A 14194-nucleotide genomic window follows, 5' to 3' on the forward strand; every position below is an offset into this window, starting at 1 on the left:
TTATACTAAATTAGCTAGAGTTGGAAACTGAAATAATCCACTCGCGACAATCGATTTCACTCTCGTTTTGTACGTTAAACATAATTTCGTATCTAGTGCACTGTATTCCTTGAATAATGCGCTTTAATGCGCACAAGATGCGACCCCAAGTAACATTGCAGGTTTTATCGGGGTTTTATAGCATTCTACAAGTCTAAATCATGGTCTACACAACCCTCATAAAACCAAAATTGTACGTTATGTTTAACATATAGTAAACAACTGCTTTAATTACATTAATTACACAATGTAGAACATTATCTACTTTTTAACTCCATTAATTACAGTTGAAATTTCGTAATTCAAGTGTATTAATTACATTTTCAATACTTTTAATTACATTAATTACGGATAGATAATTTTAATTACCGTCAGTACTACTTCAAAACGCATTAATTACTTTAAGTACTTTTGACTGCATTTTAACTTCAACGCACCGGTTCTTTGTATTGCGTGCCCCTCGGTTTTTCATTTCTGTGTACACGGTTACTGCAAAATACCCAACAATGAATACAAAGTAAGCATTTCGAGGGAACTGGGACTACCCATTAAATTAGTAAAATTCTACCCATTTATGAGTTATTACAACTTAAAAAATAACTAGTAGGTATTCATTTATGAGTAACAAATACTCATACACGGGTAATTTATTTTTACTAATTTAATGGGTAGTCCCAGTCTCCCTTGAAAATGCTTACTTTGAATTCAATATTGAGGCTGTGTTCCATTTGGCGAATTTTCACTTAAACTTGACAGATGGAAAATTTTCAAATAAACCTGCTATTCCAGCAGACTTATATCTGACAGACAAGGAATCAATTTTGACACACACTTTCTCGAAAATTGGCCGATCAACAACAGAGGGATTTTCGAACATTATAATTTAGTTTCGAAGTGTCAAATTTAAGTGAAAATTCACCAAATGGACCACAGCCTGAGTATGTTATAGTAATTACTGGGTATTTTGCGGTAACGGTGAAGCACAGTTCAAACACGCTATTTAAAGGCTACTCAGTGACTGGGTAGATCGCACTCATTGTTGCATATGCTCTGTATAAACAATGGGCTACGTTCGCAGCTTGCCTTCATTCGATTCCCCCGTAGTGCTCCCCTGGTTGTGAGAACAGCTGATCGCCTTTATGCGAAGGAGCATCCAAAGTGAAATTGTCAAAATACACATGCAAGGAAGGATAAGAATAAGAACGAAAAACATCACACAACATCGCGAATGAAACGAATCAGACCGAAGACGACTAATCGTATTTTTTTTTATTTACCTACCTATATCGACCATCCCTGTAGCACGTCTTTGAATGAAAGGAAACTTTCTTCCGTGTTGAGAAATTAATGTTGTAGTGAGTTTTGTCGGTGGTTGTCTCTCGAGATTTACAACGACGAAAATGGATTCCGACGAGGATGATGAAAGTTTCGGTCAGGACTGGGACAGTCTTCCGACGATTACGAAATTTGATGGAGGTACATAATGTGGATTTTGTGGAAAGATCTAGAAAGTTCATGATGTTGTTGGGGGTTTCGTTTCAGTTAAATCCCGTGATGAACTTTCGTCGGTGACTCGTGCGTCCACCCGGCTAGTGGACAATGGCCTTCAGAGTCGAATCGCTGCCAAAGCGAGCACGCCGGTTTCGCTACTGGTGGAGAGTTTGGTGCAGCAGTTGTGCGCATTGCTGGAAGCGGACCCGAAGCGGTCCAAGGAATTGTACGATACCATTTGCGATCGGCTGTATGCGGTCAATTTGATTGATGAAACCTACTCGATGGGCGAGTTTGAGATGATGCGTAGTCAGTATCAGAGGGCACTGTATCAGCTGGTTAGTGTTGCCCGTGGGCAGAATCTGCCGGTCGTGGCGCTGGAGAATATATGGCCGTTGCAGCCATCGGTTGGACTGGAGTGGTCCCGGTATCATAGGGAGTTTACAGAAGTGGATTTCATTGCCGGTGGAGGTTTCGGGAAGGTTTACAAGGCCAGGAACAATCTGGATGGCATTGTGTATGCGGTGAAGAAGATTACGATCCGATCGACGACGATCAAGAATGTTCTGGTGCATCTTGCGGAGGTGAAGACGTTGGCCAGTTTGAACCATATTAACATCGTGCCATACAAGGCGGCCTGGTTGGAGCCACTGTTGGCGCACGGAGAGGAAGGCCGAGCTAAAAATGGGTCAGGAACTGGTATTTCTACCGTGGACGATGAAGATGAGGATGATGACGATGAAGTTGAGAGCGAGGAGGAAGACGAACGAATTTCCGGTGGAGTGTCGTTTAGTTTTGTTTCTGGATATCAGGTAATTGAAATTTTTTAACGCATTTATGAAAACGTGTAATTATTCGACGACGTTTCAGTCCAAATCCCACCGCAAACGAAGATCAACGCTGGATGATTCACTTAAACGTCAGGACGATACCGACGACTTCAGTATCCAGTTTGAGTATAGCAATGGCTCCAAGGTGGAGGAAAACAATAATCAACTTGCTGAACTGGAAGATGCTCGCGCAAGTCTCATCAGTCTAGAGGAATCACAACCTCACGTAAAGCTTAAATGGGCCACCCTGTACATTCAGATGACACTCTGCCATCTAACTCTCCGCGAATGGTTGGACGATCGGAATCGCTTTGCCTGTTTCGAAGAATTCTACGGTAATTTCCTACGGAGTCCTCGCAGAGACTGCACCACAAGTGCCATCCAGAAAAACTCATTCTGCCGCCAGTCATCGAAACTCAGCTCTGGAGGTAGTTCCGCAGATTCCGGACCCCTTGCTAGCTCCGGCAGTAGCATGCCCAGCCCTCCACAGGAAAATAAACCCTCCGACAACTCGCCACATCATTTGGACGTGATAACGGACGTCCTCCAGCAACTGCTCAACGGTTTGACTTACATCCACTCCCGGGGAATCGTTCATCACGACATCAAACCGAGTAACATCTTCGTTAGTGTCAGCGATCATGACAAATCCATTTCCATCCAGTTAGGTGATTTTGGCTTGGCATGTCCCCTTCAAAGCTCCCACACTGGAGTCGGCTTCGGAACACCCCTTTATGCTGCCCCCGAACAGCTGGAGGGTAAATGCGACCCCAAATCGGACATCTACAGCATGGGAATCATTCTCCTGGAACTGCTCATCCCCTTCGAAACCGACATGGAACGAGCAGACATGATCAAACAGGTTCGCAAGGGTCAATTTTCCAATGATCTCGATCCGGAGTTTGCCGATCTGCTGAAAAACCTTCTCAGCACCCGTCCATCCCGGCGGCATGATACGTTCGCCCTGACTGAAGCCGTCAACTGTATGAAACTCAACAGGGATAAGGTGATTTCTCATCTGAAGAAATCCCTTAGCGTTCAAGAAGAGGAAATCCAAGCACTAAAGACCACCATCGACCAGAAGAATCGTCAGCAGGAGGAATCGCAGGAAGACTTCTCTCTCTTGGAGCTGCGAACGAGCGAGTCGTTGATTTTAAAGGAGCAAGAGCTGATCTTCAAGTCGCTGGAGATTGAAAGTAAGGAACAGCAGTTGCGCTACAAGGACGAGGAGCTGAGGACCAAAGATCAGGAAATTCACCGGTTAAGGGAGCTGCTCAAAAGCTACCAGGAAAGGGACGGTGGAGGATCCGGACAGGAGCAATGATTCGGAAAGAGGGAAAATGTGATGTCTGCCGTGATTTTACCTTTTGCTTCGTGTTCATTCGGAAACATTTTGACTAGATTGCGAACGAATCGTTTCTTAGGCTGTATGTAGTATTTACTGATAGGTTTAAGCGTGAATTGTGTTTTGGTAGAATATTTAATTACAATAAACGAGTCTAAAGTAGCTGCTTGGTTACGTTTAAGCCGAACTGCCGGTGGACGAAAGAAAGTACGCCAATGCTACGAGTTTCTAATTGGAGATTTGTGTTCCTTCTGCCTCTCCGTGGATTTTTTTTTTTTTGAGAAATTATGTCACGCTTAATTGAGGAAAAATTAGCCCTTCTCCCCCCTTTCGTTACGTTTTTCCTATACCTAATGCATTGCTTGTCACAAACTCATTAAACCCCCCTTCCCCTTAGAGCGTGAAATAATATATGCATCCAGCGTTGCCAGGTCATTTTCAGAAAAATCTGGACCAGGTAAAATATAAAATCTGGAAAAATCTGGAATGCTCAAAAAATCCTCTTTTTAACATAATGCTATTGAAATCAAAGTGATGTGCCAATCTTCCGTAAAAATAGTTCAGTATGATCATCTGGAATTTATGAAAAGCACTAGAATGGTTATAAATTACATGTTTGATTTGTTAAACTAATAGTCGATGTAGTTCTTACTATTTGATGCAGTAATAGAATAGTAAAAGAATTTAAAGATTTTATTAGTTCTAAATAATTCTAATATTACTCTGAGGTTGATCAGATTTACAGTTTAATTCTTGACATCATACAGCACACAACACCCAGCAGACCAGTAGGCAATTCTATTTTTAAGCAAAATTCACCGGGCTGAAGTGGGAATCAAAACCTAACATCGTGGAACTCACACACAGTTTACCTAAACTACAGGTAGCTCCACTATTTGCATGACCATTATGCCAAAGAATAATTTTATTATATTACAAAAATGAAAGTCTGATAGCTTCATTTTTGAAGTCTCAGGATCTTGCAATGATTCTAAATTTCGGAATTTATATTTCTCCTGCGTCCCAGATCATGAAATTTTTGTTAGTCTGAATTTACTTGGAACTCTTTACAGGATATCTTCGCCTTTTTTATTAGCTCAATTCGAATCATCCTAGAATTTCATCATATTTCTCACATCGCCCTAAAATAATCTTGAAAATATCTAAACTTTTCCAGCAACATGCTAAGAGTTCTTAGCATTACCTCTTGTAATCTCTTATAATCTCCAATCCCACAACTCCCTCAAATTGGTAATAATTCAATTTTGTGTCCGTTTTTCTCTATGAAATTCTTAAAATATTCTTAACAATTTAGTTGGTACACTCTTCCGAATGACCGTCACACTCTTCTCAGACTTATACGATAAATCCCCTTTAAACTGCTTCGTAGGTAAGGTCAGACTTGTTTTGAAATCCTTTTCAGTATTACCTAAGTAGTCAAGTACTTTACTAAAATGGTTTTGAAAGTCTTCTGGGAGATTGCGCTTAAAACTATATTAAAATTAATCTCCATAGAAACATTAGACAGAGTCCCATTGAAATTATTCTCACGATTCGTATCAGCATACTCCTTAAGTTTCATCATATGAATTTTCTATGATTTCTCTTACGGATTGTATTTCCTTTATTGACAAAATCTCCATGCAATTGTCATCAGAGTTGACAAGACAATTGACACCGTCTTCAACCAGACGTTGCACAGACTGAATATTTAACACTAGACAACGGACAACACACCACACCCATTAGACCAGTAGGGAAATTTTTAGGTTGCCAAAATTTGCCTCGGCTGGAGCGGGAATCGAACTCTCACTTCGTGGCACTCACAATACGCCTAAATGATGGTTGACGCCACACGAAGCCCACAAAGATGGATGTAATTCTACTCAGAAGTAGCTTGAAATTCTCCTTTGATTTCACAAAGAATTCGCCTCACACTTAACTGTGAACTATTTTCAGAATTACCTTAAAATTCCAATAATGTCCAACGTCGATGGCCGTTAATAATTAAAGTAGCAAGTTTGGCATTTTAGTTTTTTTATTAGAGGGTAAATCAATGGCAGTGATATTTTTAAAGCAACATGTTCAAAAAATCTGGGAAAATCTGGAACATATTTAAAAAATCTGGAAACATACGTGGTCTGTCTGTGTATCTGGCAAGACGACTAAAAATCTGGAAAATCCAGATAAATCTGGAATACTGGCAACGCTGTATGCATCAACCTTTATTGAGTTTCAAATAGATTACAGATAAACTCAGTGCTAACATTTGAACACGGCGCAAAAGCCATTTGTAAACAAATGGTTTGTGGGCCCTTTACTCGCTACCCGAAGAACGCCCACGCAAACCAACAGCATCGTCAGGAAGGGGAAAATTTCCCCTACCCGATGTTGCTGTTGTGTCGCGTGGGTGTACTTCAAGTAGTGAGTAAAGGGCCCACAAACCATTTGTTTACAAATGGCTTTTGTGCCGTTTTCAAATGTTAGCACTGAACTTACACCAACCGGTGAACACTCGTGTTTATTTCAGTTACCGTGTGATGTAATTTGTGATTAGCCCCGGTTCCTTTCAAATTGTATAATTATTTATGTACGGTCCATATATTTGAAATGACGTTTCACATTCATCTAGTGATGGCCGATTTTCATTATTATTCGAATTAGTCGATTAACTAACCAAAAAATAAAATGTTTGTAATCGGTTATATCATGCCGATATAAGCATTAACTTCTCCAGAGGATCATCACCCATCGTTTCAAACATGTGCTGCACTCTAATTGGTGGAAAAATGACAGCACAGCAAACAAAAAATAATCGATTAGTTGTTAATCGAGTAATTAAAAAATGAGACATCTCTGATTTTGGTGTGATTGTTTTAATCAAAATGAGCGCAAAATTTCATCTCTACCGAGGGGGCAGCAAAACCACAAAATTACCTTGAATAGGGGGGTATTCATTGGATGAAAGGGACCGTGAAAGTGGACACTAAAATAGAAAGTTTTTCTTCCGACAGTTTCATCTTAGTAGGGTAGAGCGCTACTTTGTCGTAATCGCCCATTTCCGTTCTATCGAGCAAGAAACATCAATAATATCAATGATTTCACCGTGCACAAATCAATAATAGGTTTGTTCCTATGCGTTAGTTCATTAGCTACGACATAAATCCTGTTAGAGCGCATTGCATGATAATTTACGTTCATTGTTCTCAAAACAAAAGAAGCGCTCCTAGCGAATCCCCTTTTTCTACGTTTATCCGTAGGACGAAGAAAATCTAATGGCGTTTCAATGCGTTTGGACGGAATTGAACTTCGTAGGACGAATTTAGAATCAAGAAGCAGTGCTAGGTTTTAAGCAATATCTCAATATCTCGATGAACATTTCAAATGGTCCTATCTGCATTGATCGATTCTCTTCATCGACTTTCTCTTTCGTCAATAACTCAGCTGCAAAACCTTTCCCTGTTGTATTTGACATTTTGGACGCTAGATAAGAACCTCCTTTATCAAAATATGTGGTAGAATTAGCGCGAAATCTGTTTGCATAGCAGTGGTTATGAAAAGAGAAAGTCGATTAAGAGAATCGATCAAAGCAGATAGGACCATTTGAAATGTTCATCTAGTATTCATCTTTGCTTACACCAACCGGTGAACACTCGTGTTTATTTCAGTTACCGTGAGGACGTCATTTGTGATTAGTCCCGGTCCCTTTCAAATTGATCAATTTATATGGTCAAGCTTTGAACCCACCACAGCATGTTTTCGGCGCTACTGTATATGGACGATCAAATGTAAAATACTATGGTAGCCACAGCATAGTTCTGTCAAAACATCAGCATTTTCATTGATCTATTGTATCATTATTTTCATGTACGGTCCATATATTTGCAATGTCGTTTAACATTCATCTAGAGATGGCCGATTTTCATTCGAATTATCGATTAATCGATTAACGAACCAAAAAGTAAAATATTTGTAATCGGTTATATTATCTGTTTCTTTGGCAACAAAATACGCCGAAAACGACGCAGAAATCGTCACCATAGGAATTTGTATGGCGATGATTTCTGCGTCGTTTTCGGCGTGTTTTGTTACCAAAGAAACAGCCCGAATAGAAATTTACATTAGCCCAACGTTTGATTCTGATGTCTACATCAGCATCGAAATCAAATGTATGCCTGATGTCAAACATTAGAAAACATTATGATTTAGTTGTATTTAAGCAACGTAACATGGTGTATACATCAGAAATTTTGGAACAAAATTTTGCCATTCTAATGTCGGTCTGACGTCAAAAATTTCAATCTATTGACATTAGAATCAAACGTTTTGAGGATGTTTTCAGATGTAAAAAACGTTAGAACTAAACGTTGTTCGGATGTTTTTAAATGTAAACGTTTTCTGATGTTTTCTAATGTAGATGTTTCCTGATGTTAGAATCAAACGTTTTTCGGTTGTTTTCGGATGTACACAACGTTAGAACTAAACGTTGTTTGGATGTTTTCAATTGTACTTCGTGTTTGTTGTTCTCTGATGTTTTCAGATGTACAAAACGTTTAAAGTAAACGTTGTTTGAATGTTTTCAAATGTAGATGTTTACTAATGTTTTTAGATATACAAAACACTAGAATCTTACTTTTCAAATGCTTTCAATTATATTTACAACACATTAGAATTAGAAACATGATCGTGTAAACACTACACACCATTGTTGTTAGATAACATAATAAAAATGCGTACATAACTGTCAATGCTGAAGCTCCCGTTTCCCACCAGTCAGTTAACTGACCTTAGCTAACCTAATATCATTGCGGCAACTCTCTATGCGGCAGGGGAACTATGCCATTAGCGCGCTAAGAGTTGTTAGACCACTGACATAGGCGCCTATTCGTGGGTGACGAGGCACTTGGTGACATTACAGCAAGCTTGGCGATTGTTATAGCATTTTTGAGTGAACTACCAGACAATCATGACAATGTGATCGCTGCGCCTCCAGATCTCTGCCTGTTCTACAGATGATCCAAAAATGCGGAAAGTTTTGGGCTGCCAGTCTTCTACCTTATTGACGAACTGCAAATATATAATAAACAAAATTATTGTGCATGAAAAATATGACAATGGACAATGCTTGAGGAGCACTGGGAGTTTTCGAACGATGCGTGCTTAGGACCATCTTTGGCAGGGTATATGAAAATGGTGTGTAGAGGAGAAGAATGAACCACGAACTGGCGTAACTTTATGGCGAACCCAATATCAAGAAAGTCGCTAAAGGTGGAAGGGTACAATGGGCGGGACACGTTGTAAGAATGCCGGACAACAATACCGCAAAAATGGTGTTTTTCCTCAAATCCGGCCGGTACAAGACGCAGAGAAGCACAGCGTGCTAGGTGGTTAGACCAAGTGGAGCAAGATGTAGGAAGTGTGGGACGCTCGAGAAATTGGAGATAAGCAGCCAGGGACCGAGTTAGTTGGCGCAACTTTGTTATACAAAACCAGATTTAATGCCTTATTCATACTCGAATCGGTTGAAAAATACACTTAATCTTCTAGGTTACTCGATATCCATCCATTGCAAACAATATTTTGATAATTGTTTGTTTTGAGAGCTGGTGCGCAGGTAGATTGAGGTTAAGGAAACGCCACTGCTTGTGGCCAATCTTGGGTACCATCATAAGGCTTGATGAAACTTATTCCACCCGGAAACATGTTTTTTTTCGGAATTATGAAGTCATTATACGTTATGATGACATTTTGTATTTTTAAGTTACAAGAGGACGTTGCAAAGGATGAGTTTGACGTATAAAACCTGTGGATTTAATTTTCACAGAGTCGCAATCAGCGTATTCATTAAATCACTTATGGCTAAGCTCCAATCGGTATTATCCTCGGATTAAATAACGATCAAGAATGTTCGGCTGCTTTGATGTCGACATCAGTTATTCGCTATACAAACAATTCTCAGATCATCCAAACAGGGGCGGTATTAAAAGTTAATCCGAGTTGGAGCTTACCGCCGCTTACTCTCTGAATCCAATATTTATAGGCTGAAAAAATGGTTTAAAAATGGAACCTAAATCCAAAATTTCATAAATTTTGGTTCACATGAACCACAGAGAACAGACATGGAGGCTCGAACAAAATTTCTCTAAAAACTTGTGTAAAGATTCCTATTCGACTTAAGCGCCACTAACAGCGACTTCCCCACTTAAAAAAATCTCTTTGAAAACATGATGGCGCATGCGTTGCACAAATTACACTAGACACTAAGTGCTAGTAGCGCCAAGTGGCTATTTTCAACAGAAAATTTATAGATACTAGCGCCAAATTGGTCGAAAGTGGAAAATTTATAGAGAAAATCAGGAGATGCTAACACCACGTAACGGCGTCCGACACATAGATATAATTTGTATTGCAAAAGTAGGACATATAGAAACAATCTTTGAAATTTTATCAGTGTACAGGAATCCCCATCAAGACCCGTATTCGGTTTCCCCATCGGGACCCGTATTCGGTTTTCCCATCGGGATCCGTCTACGGAATCCCCATCAAGACCCGTATTCGGTTTCCCTATCAAGACCCGTATTCGGTTTCCCCATCGGTATACGTATTCGGTTTCCCCATCGGGATCCGTCTACGGTATCCCAATCGGAATCCGTATTCGGTTTCCCCATTGGGACCCGTATTCGGTTTCCCCATCGGGATCCGTATTCGGTTTCCCCATCGGGATCTGTCTACGAAATCCCCATCAAGACCCGTATTCGGTTTCCCCATCAAGACCCGTATTCGGTTTCCCCATCGGGATCCGTATTTGGTTTCTCATCAGGATACGTATTCGGTTTCCCCATCGGGATCCATCTACAGAATCCCAATCGGGATCCATATTCGGTTTCCCCATCAGGATACGTATTCAGTTTCCCCATCGGGATCCGTCTACGGAATCCCCATCAAGACCCGTATTCGGTTTCCCTATCAGGATACGTATTCAGTTTCCCCATCAAGATCGGTATTCGGTTTCCCCATCGGGATCCGTCTACAGAATCCCCATCGGGATCCGTATTTGGTTTCCCCATCGGGATCCGTATTCGGTTTCCCCATCGGGATCCATCTACGGAATCCCAATCGGGATCCGTATTCGATTTCCCCATCGGGATTCATATTCGGTTTCCCCATAGGGATCCGACTACGGAATACCCATCAAGACCCGTATTAGGTTTCCCCATCGGGATCCGTATTCGGTTTCCCCATCGGGATCCGTATTCCGTTTCCCCATCAGGATACGTATTCGGTTTCTCCATCGGGATCCGTCTACGGAATCCCCATCGGGATCCGTCTACGGAATCCCCATCGGGATCCGTCTACGGAATCCCCATCGGGATCCGTATGCGGTTTCCCCATTGGAACCCGTATTCGGTTTTCCCATCGGGATCCGTATTCGGTTTCCCCATTGGGACCCGTATTCGGTTTTCCCATCGGGATCCGTATTCGGTTTCCCCATCGGGATCCGTATTCGCTTTCCCCATCGGGATCCGTATTCGGTTTCCCCATCGGGATCCGTATTCGGTTTCCCCATCGGGAGGATCCGTATTCGGTTTCCCCATCGGGATCCCTTTACGGAATCCCGTCATCAGGATCCGTCAACGGAACCCGTCATCGGGATCTGTCTACGAAACCCGTCATCGGGATCCGTCTACGGAACCCGTCACCGGGATCCGTCTACGGAACCCGTCATCGGGATCCGTCTACGGAACCCTTCATCGGGCTCCGTTTATGGAATCCGTCATCGGATTTCCATCGGGGTCCACTTATATTTAATTGTAGCTTTTAGTAAAAACACTCACTAACCTGCAAAAGAGATCCGGCTGCAAACTTCCCGCCGGGATCCAGCTTCAGACTCCCTACCGGGAGTCGGCTTGGGACTGGTACACTTTCCTAAAAAAAAAACAAAATTATATTACATTACATTAATAAGTTCAGATTTACTTACCAGAAAAACATTGAAACTCGCGACGGACACATTATCGGCACCATGGTGGGTATATAAATGGTGATACAGCTTTGTCACTATATTAGCGTGGAGGTCGCGGGGGGAAAAGTGCGGTTTTAGAGCAAATTGTAAACAAACTCGGTAGCTCCCTTTTTATGGCACAGAAACAAACTCGGTAGCTGTTCCATACAAAAATCCAACATAGCTGAATCGTGAATTTGACACATTAGAACACCTATATGTAGTCACCTTGATCGGCACTTTCCCGCGGGCTAATTTATTCGTCGAAAAACCAAACTTCTGGATCAACAATAGAAAAGGGCCCATCAGCATTTGCAAACAAACCGTTCCAAAGCCCATTCCTCACAAAGCGAAGGCCACCCACGCAAACCAGCACCATCATCGGATAGGGGAAACTTCCACCTACACGATGATGGTGTTGGTTTGTGTGGGCGGCCTTCGATTTGTGAGGAATGGGCTTTGGAACGGTTTGTTTACAAATGCTGATGGGCCCTTTTCTATTGTTGATCCAGATTTTTCCCACTGATGCGAAAACAAACTGTACACGGCTAATGAGATCAACGCAAATTTGAGGACAGTGTACTCAATATCGAAAAAAGTGCAGGATGAGTAAATTTGCCGCATGTTTTCCTGTGGAAAACCTCAAAAATCTGCCCTAAAATTAGGAAAATTGACGAGAATCCAGAGAATCCAATCTTTGCTTTTCTCATATTCGGAAAAATTTTCCTGGAAAAAACCTTGAAAACATGAGGGAAATTAATTCAAAACTGAGTTCCTGCACTTTTTGCAATTTATGAGTGAACTAAACTCAAATTTGGGTCGTTCTCATTCGCCGTGTGGTGCTGACTCAGGACAAAACAAACCTCGAAACAAACTTTGCATGCGGCGAGGGACCGAGGGACAACAATTTACATCGTGATGAACTTTGATTCTAATGTAACGTTTGGTTCTGTTGTAATTGGATGTATTCTGATGCTTTATGCGTGCAACAAATTACATCGTGATGAAGTTTGATTCTAATGTAACGTTTGGTTCTGTTGTCATTGGATGTATTCTGATGCTTTATGCGTGCAACAAATTACATCGTGATGAACTTTGATTCTAATGTAACGTTAGGTTATGCTGTCATTGGATGTATTCTGATGCTTTATGCGTGCAACAAATTACATCGTGATGAAGTTTGATTCTAATGTAACGTTAGGTTCTGTTGTCATTGGATGTATTCTGATGTCAAATTTGACATCGTCAAGACGTTTGATTCTGATGTAACGTTTGAGGCTAATGTATTTTTATGTACTTGGACGTCACACTGAAGTCTGAATACATTAAGGGTACAGCAATACACGTTAAAATTTAATGTATTGAAGATGTCTGCTGATGTTTCCTACATTACAATTTCTATTCGGGAGATAACATCATGCCGATATAAGCATTAACTTCTCTATAGAAGATCATCACCGATCTATCAAACATGTGCTGCACTCTTATTGGTGGAAAAATGACAGCACAGCGAACGAAAAATAATCGATTAGTTGGGACATCTCTGATTTTGATGTGATTGTTTTGATAAAAAGGTGCGCCAAATTTCATCTCTACCGAGGGGGCAGCAAAACCACAAAATTACCTTGCATACGGGTGATATTAATTGGATGAAAGGGACCGGAATCCCGGAAAAAAAAATAACCATACAATTACCATAAAATATTATACATTCACAACAAAATCTATTTCCTGCAATCGGTCTTATTGTATGTATATTATACAAGTAAATTTAAAAAAATTGTTATTACAATAGATATACGATACACGTCCCATATCCAGCATTTTACGATCAATTATGGCCGCCACAATCTGGCTGAGTTTCTGGTACGGAACATAAGATTTGAAGTTTGGCTTGTGTCGTTTGACGTGTAAACGATCAAATTTGAACGTTTAACAATCAAACGACGCAACCCAAACGTCAAATCATATGTTCCCTACCAAAAACTCAGCCAGATTGTTGCGGCCATAAGCGCTCGTAAAATGCTGGATAGTATGAATTTTCAACAATAGAAAAACAATAAAATTAATGATAAATGGCTCAAGTTTGTTCAGGAAAATGTGATTTTTTGTATGGTGAAGATACATAACAATCCCCTTGTCCTATTTTAGATTATCCAATTTACCATAGATCCTATTGTGGAAACAATAAATCTTATGGTTATTCTATAGTTGCGGACAATACGATTTATTGTAAAAGCAATCAATTCTATTGTATGGTTACAATACATTTTATTGTACCTCAATGGTTCTTTTTTTACGGGATGTTCTCTGATGTTTTCGTAAACGTTGTTTGAATGTTTTCAAATGTAGATGTTTACTAACGTTTTTAGATATACAAAACATTAGAATCTAACTTTTCAAATGCTTTCAATTATATTTACAACACATTAGAATTATAAACATGATCGTGTACACACCAAATTTTGAAATCGAGTTCCAGCAAAA

General features: G+C 40.5%; 1 protein-coding gene and 1 long non-coding RNA gene across 2 annotated transcripts; one reads left to right on the plus strand and one right to left on the minus strand.

Moving 5' to 3' along the window:
• Positions 1–1354: 1354 nt before the first annotated feature.
• Positions 1355–3942, plus strand: LOC135699334 (eukaryotic translation initiation factor 2-alpha kinase 1-like). The gene is made up of 3 exons (XM_065219582.1): positions 1355–1515; positions 1582–2342; positions 2401–3942. The coding sequence occupies exons 1-3, from the start codon at positions 1440–1442 to the stop codon at positions 3682–3684; spliced, it is 2121 nt and encodes a 706-aa protein (XP_065075654.1). The 5' UTR covers positions 1355–1439; the 3' UTR covers positions 3685–3942.
• Positions 3943–8230: 4288 nt separating this feature from the next.
• On the minus strand, positions 8231–12600 carry LOC135699335 (uncharacterized). The gene is made up of 3 exons (XR_010517517.1): positions 11687–12600; positions 11545–11631; positions 8231–8772 (listed from the first exon to the last, which is right to left on the minus strand). It is a non-coding gene; the product is annotated as an uncharacterized LOC135699335 (long non-coding RNA).
• Between the last annotated feature and the right edge of the window lie 1594 nt (positions 12601–14194).

This window comes from Ochlerotatus camptorhynchus, unplaced genomic scaffold, assembly GCF_037179485.1.
Source record: "Ochlerotatus camptorhynchus isolate MF236.1 unplaced genomic scaffold, CSIRO-AGI_Acam_v1.1 ptg000107l, whole genome shotgun sequence".
NCBI classification, from domain to species: domain Eukaryota; kingdom Metazoa; phylum Arthropoda; class Insecta; order Diptera; family Culicidae; genus Ochlerotatus; species Ochlerotatus camptorhynchus.

Excerpts from the sequence above, each read along its gene's own strand:
- LOC135699334 (XM_065219582.1), top strand. The coding sequence starts at position 1,440 with ATGGATTCCGACGAGGATGATGAAAGTTTCGGTCAGGACTGGGACAGT. Across the intron at positions 1,516-1,581 it reads GATTACGAAATTTGATGGAG|TTAAATCCCGTGATGAACTT; the intron begins GTACATAATGTG and ends GTTTCGTTTCAG. Across the intron at positions 2,343-2,400 it reads GTTTTGTTTCTGGATATCAG|TCCAAATCCCACCGCAAACG; the intron begins GTAATTGAAATT and ends ACGACGTTTCAG.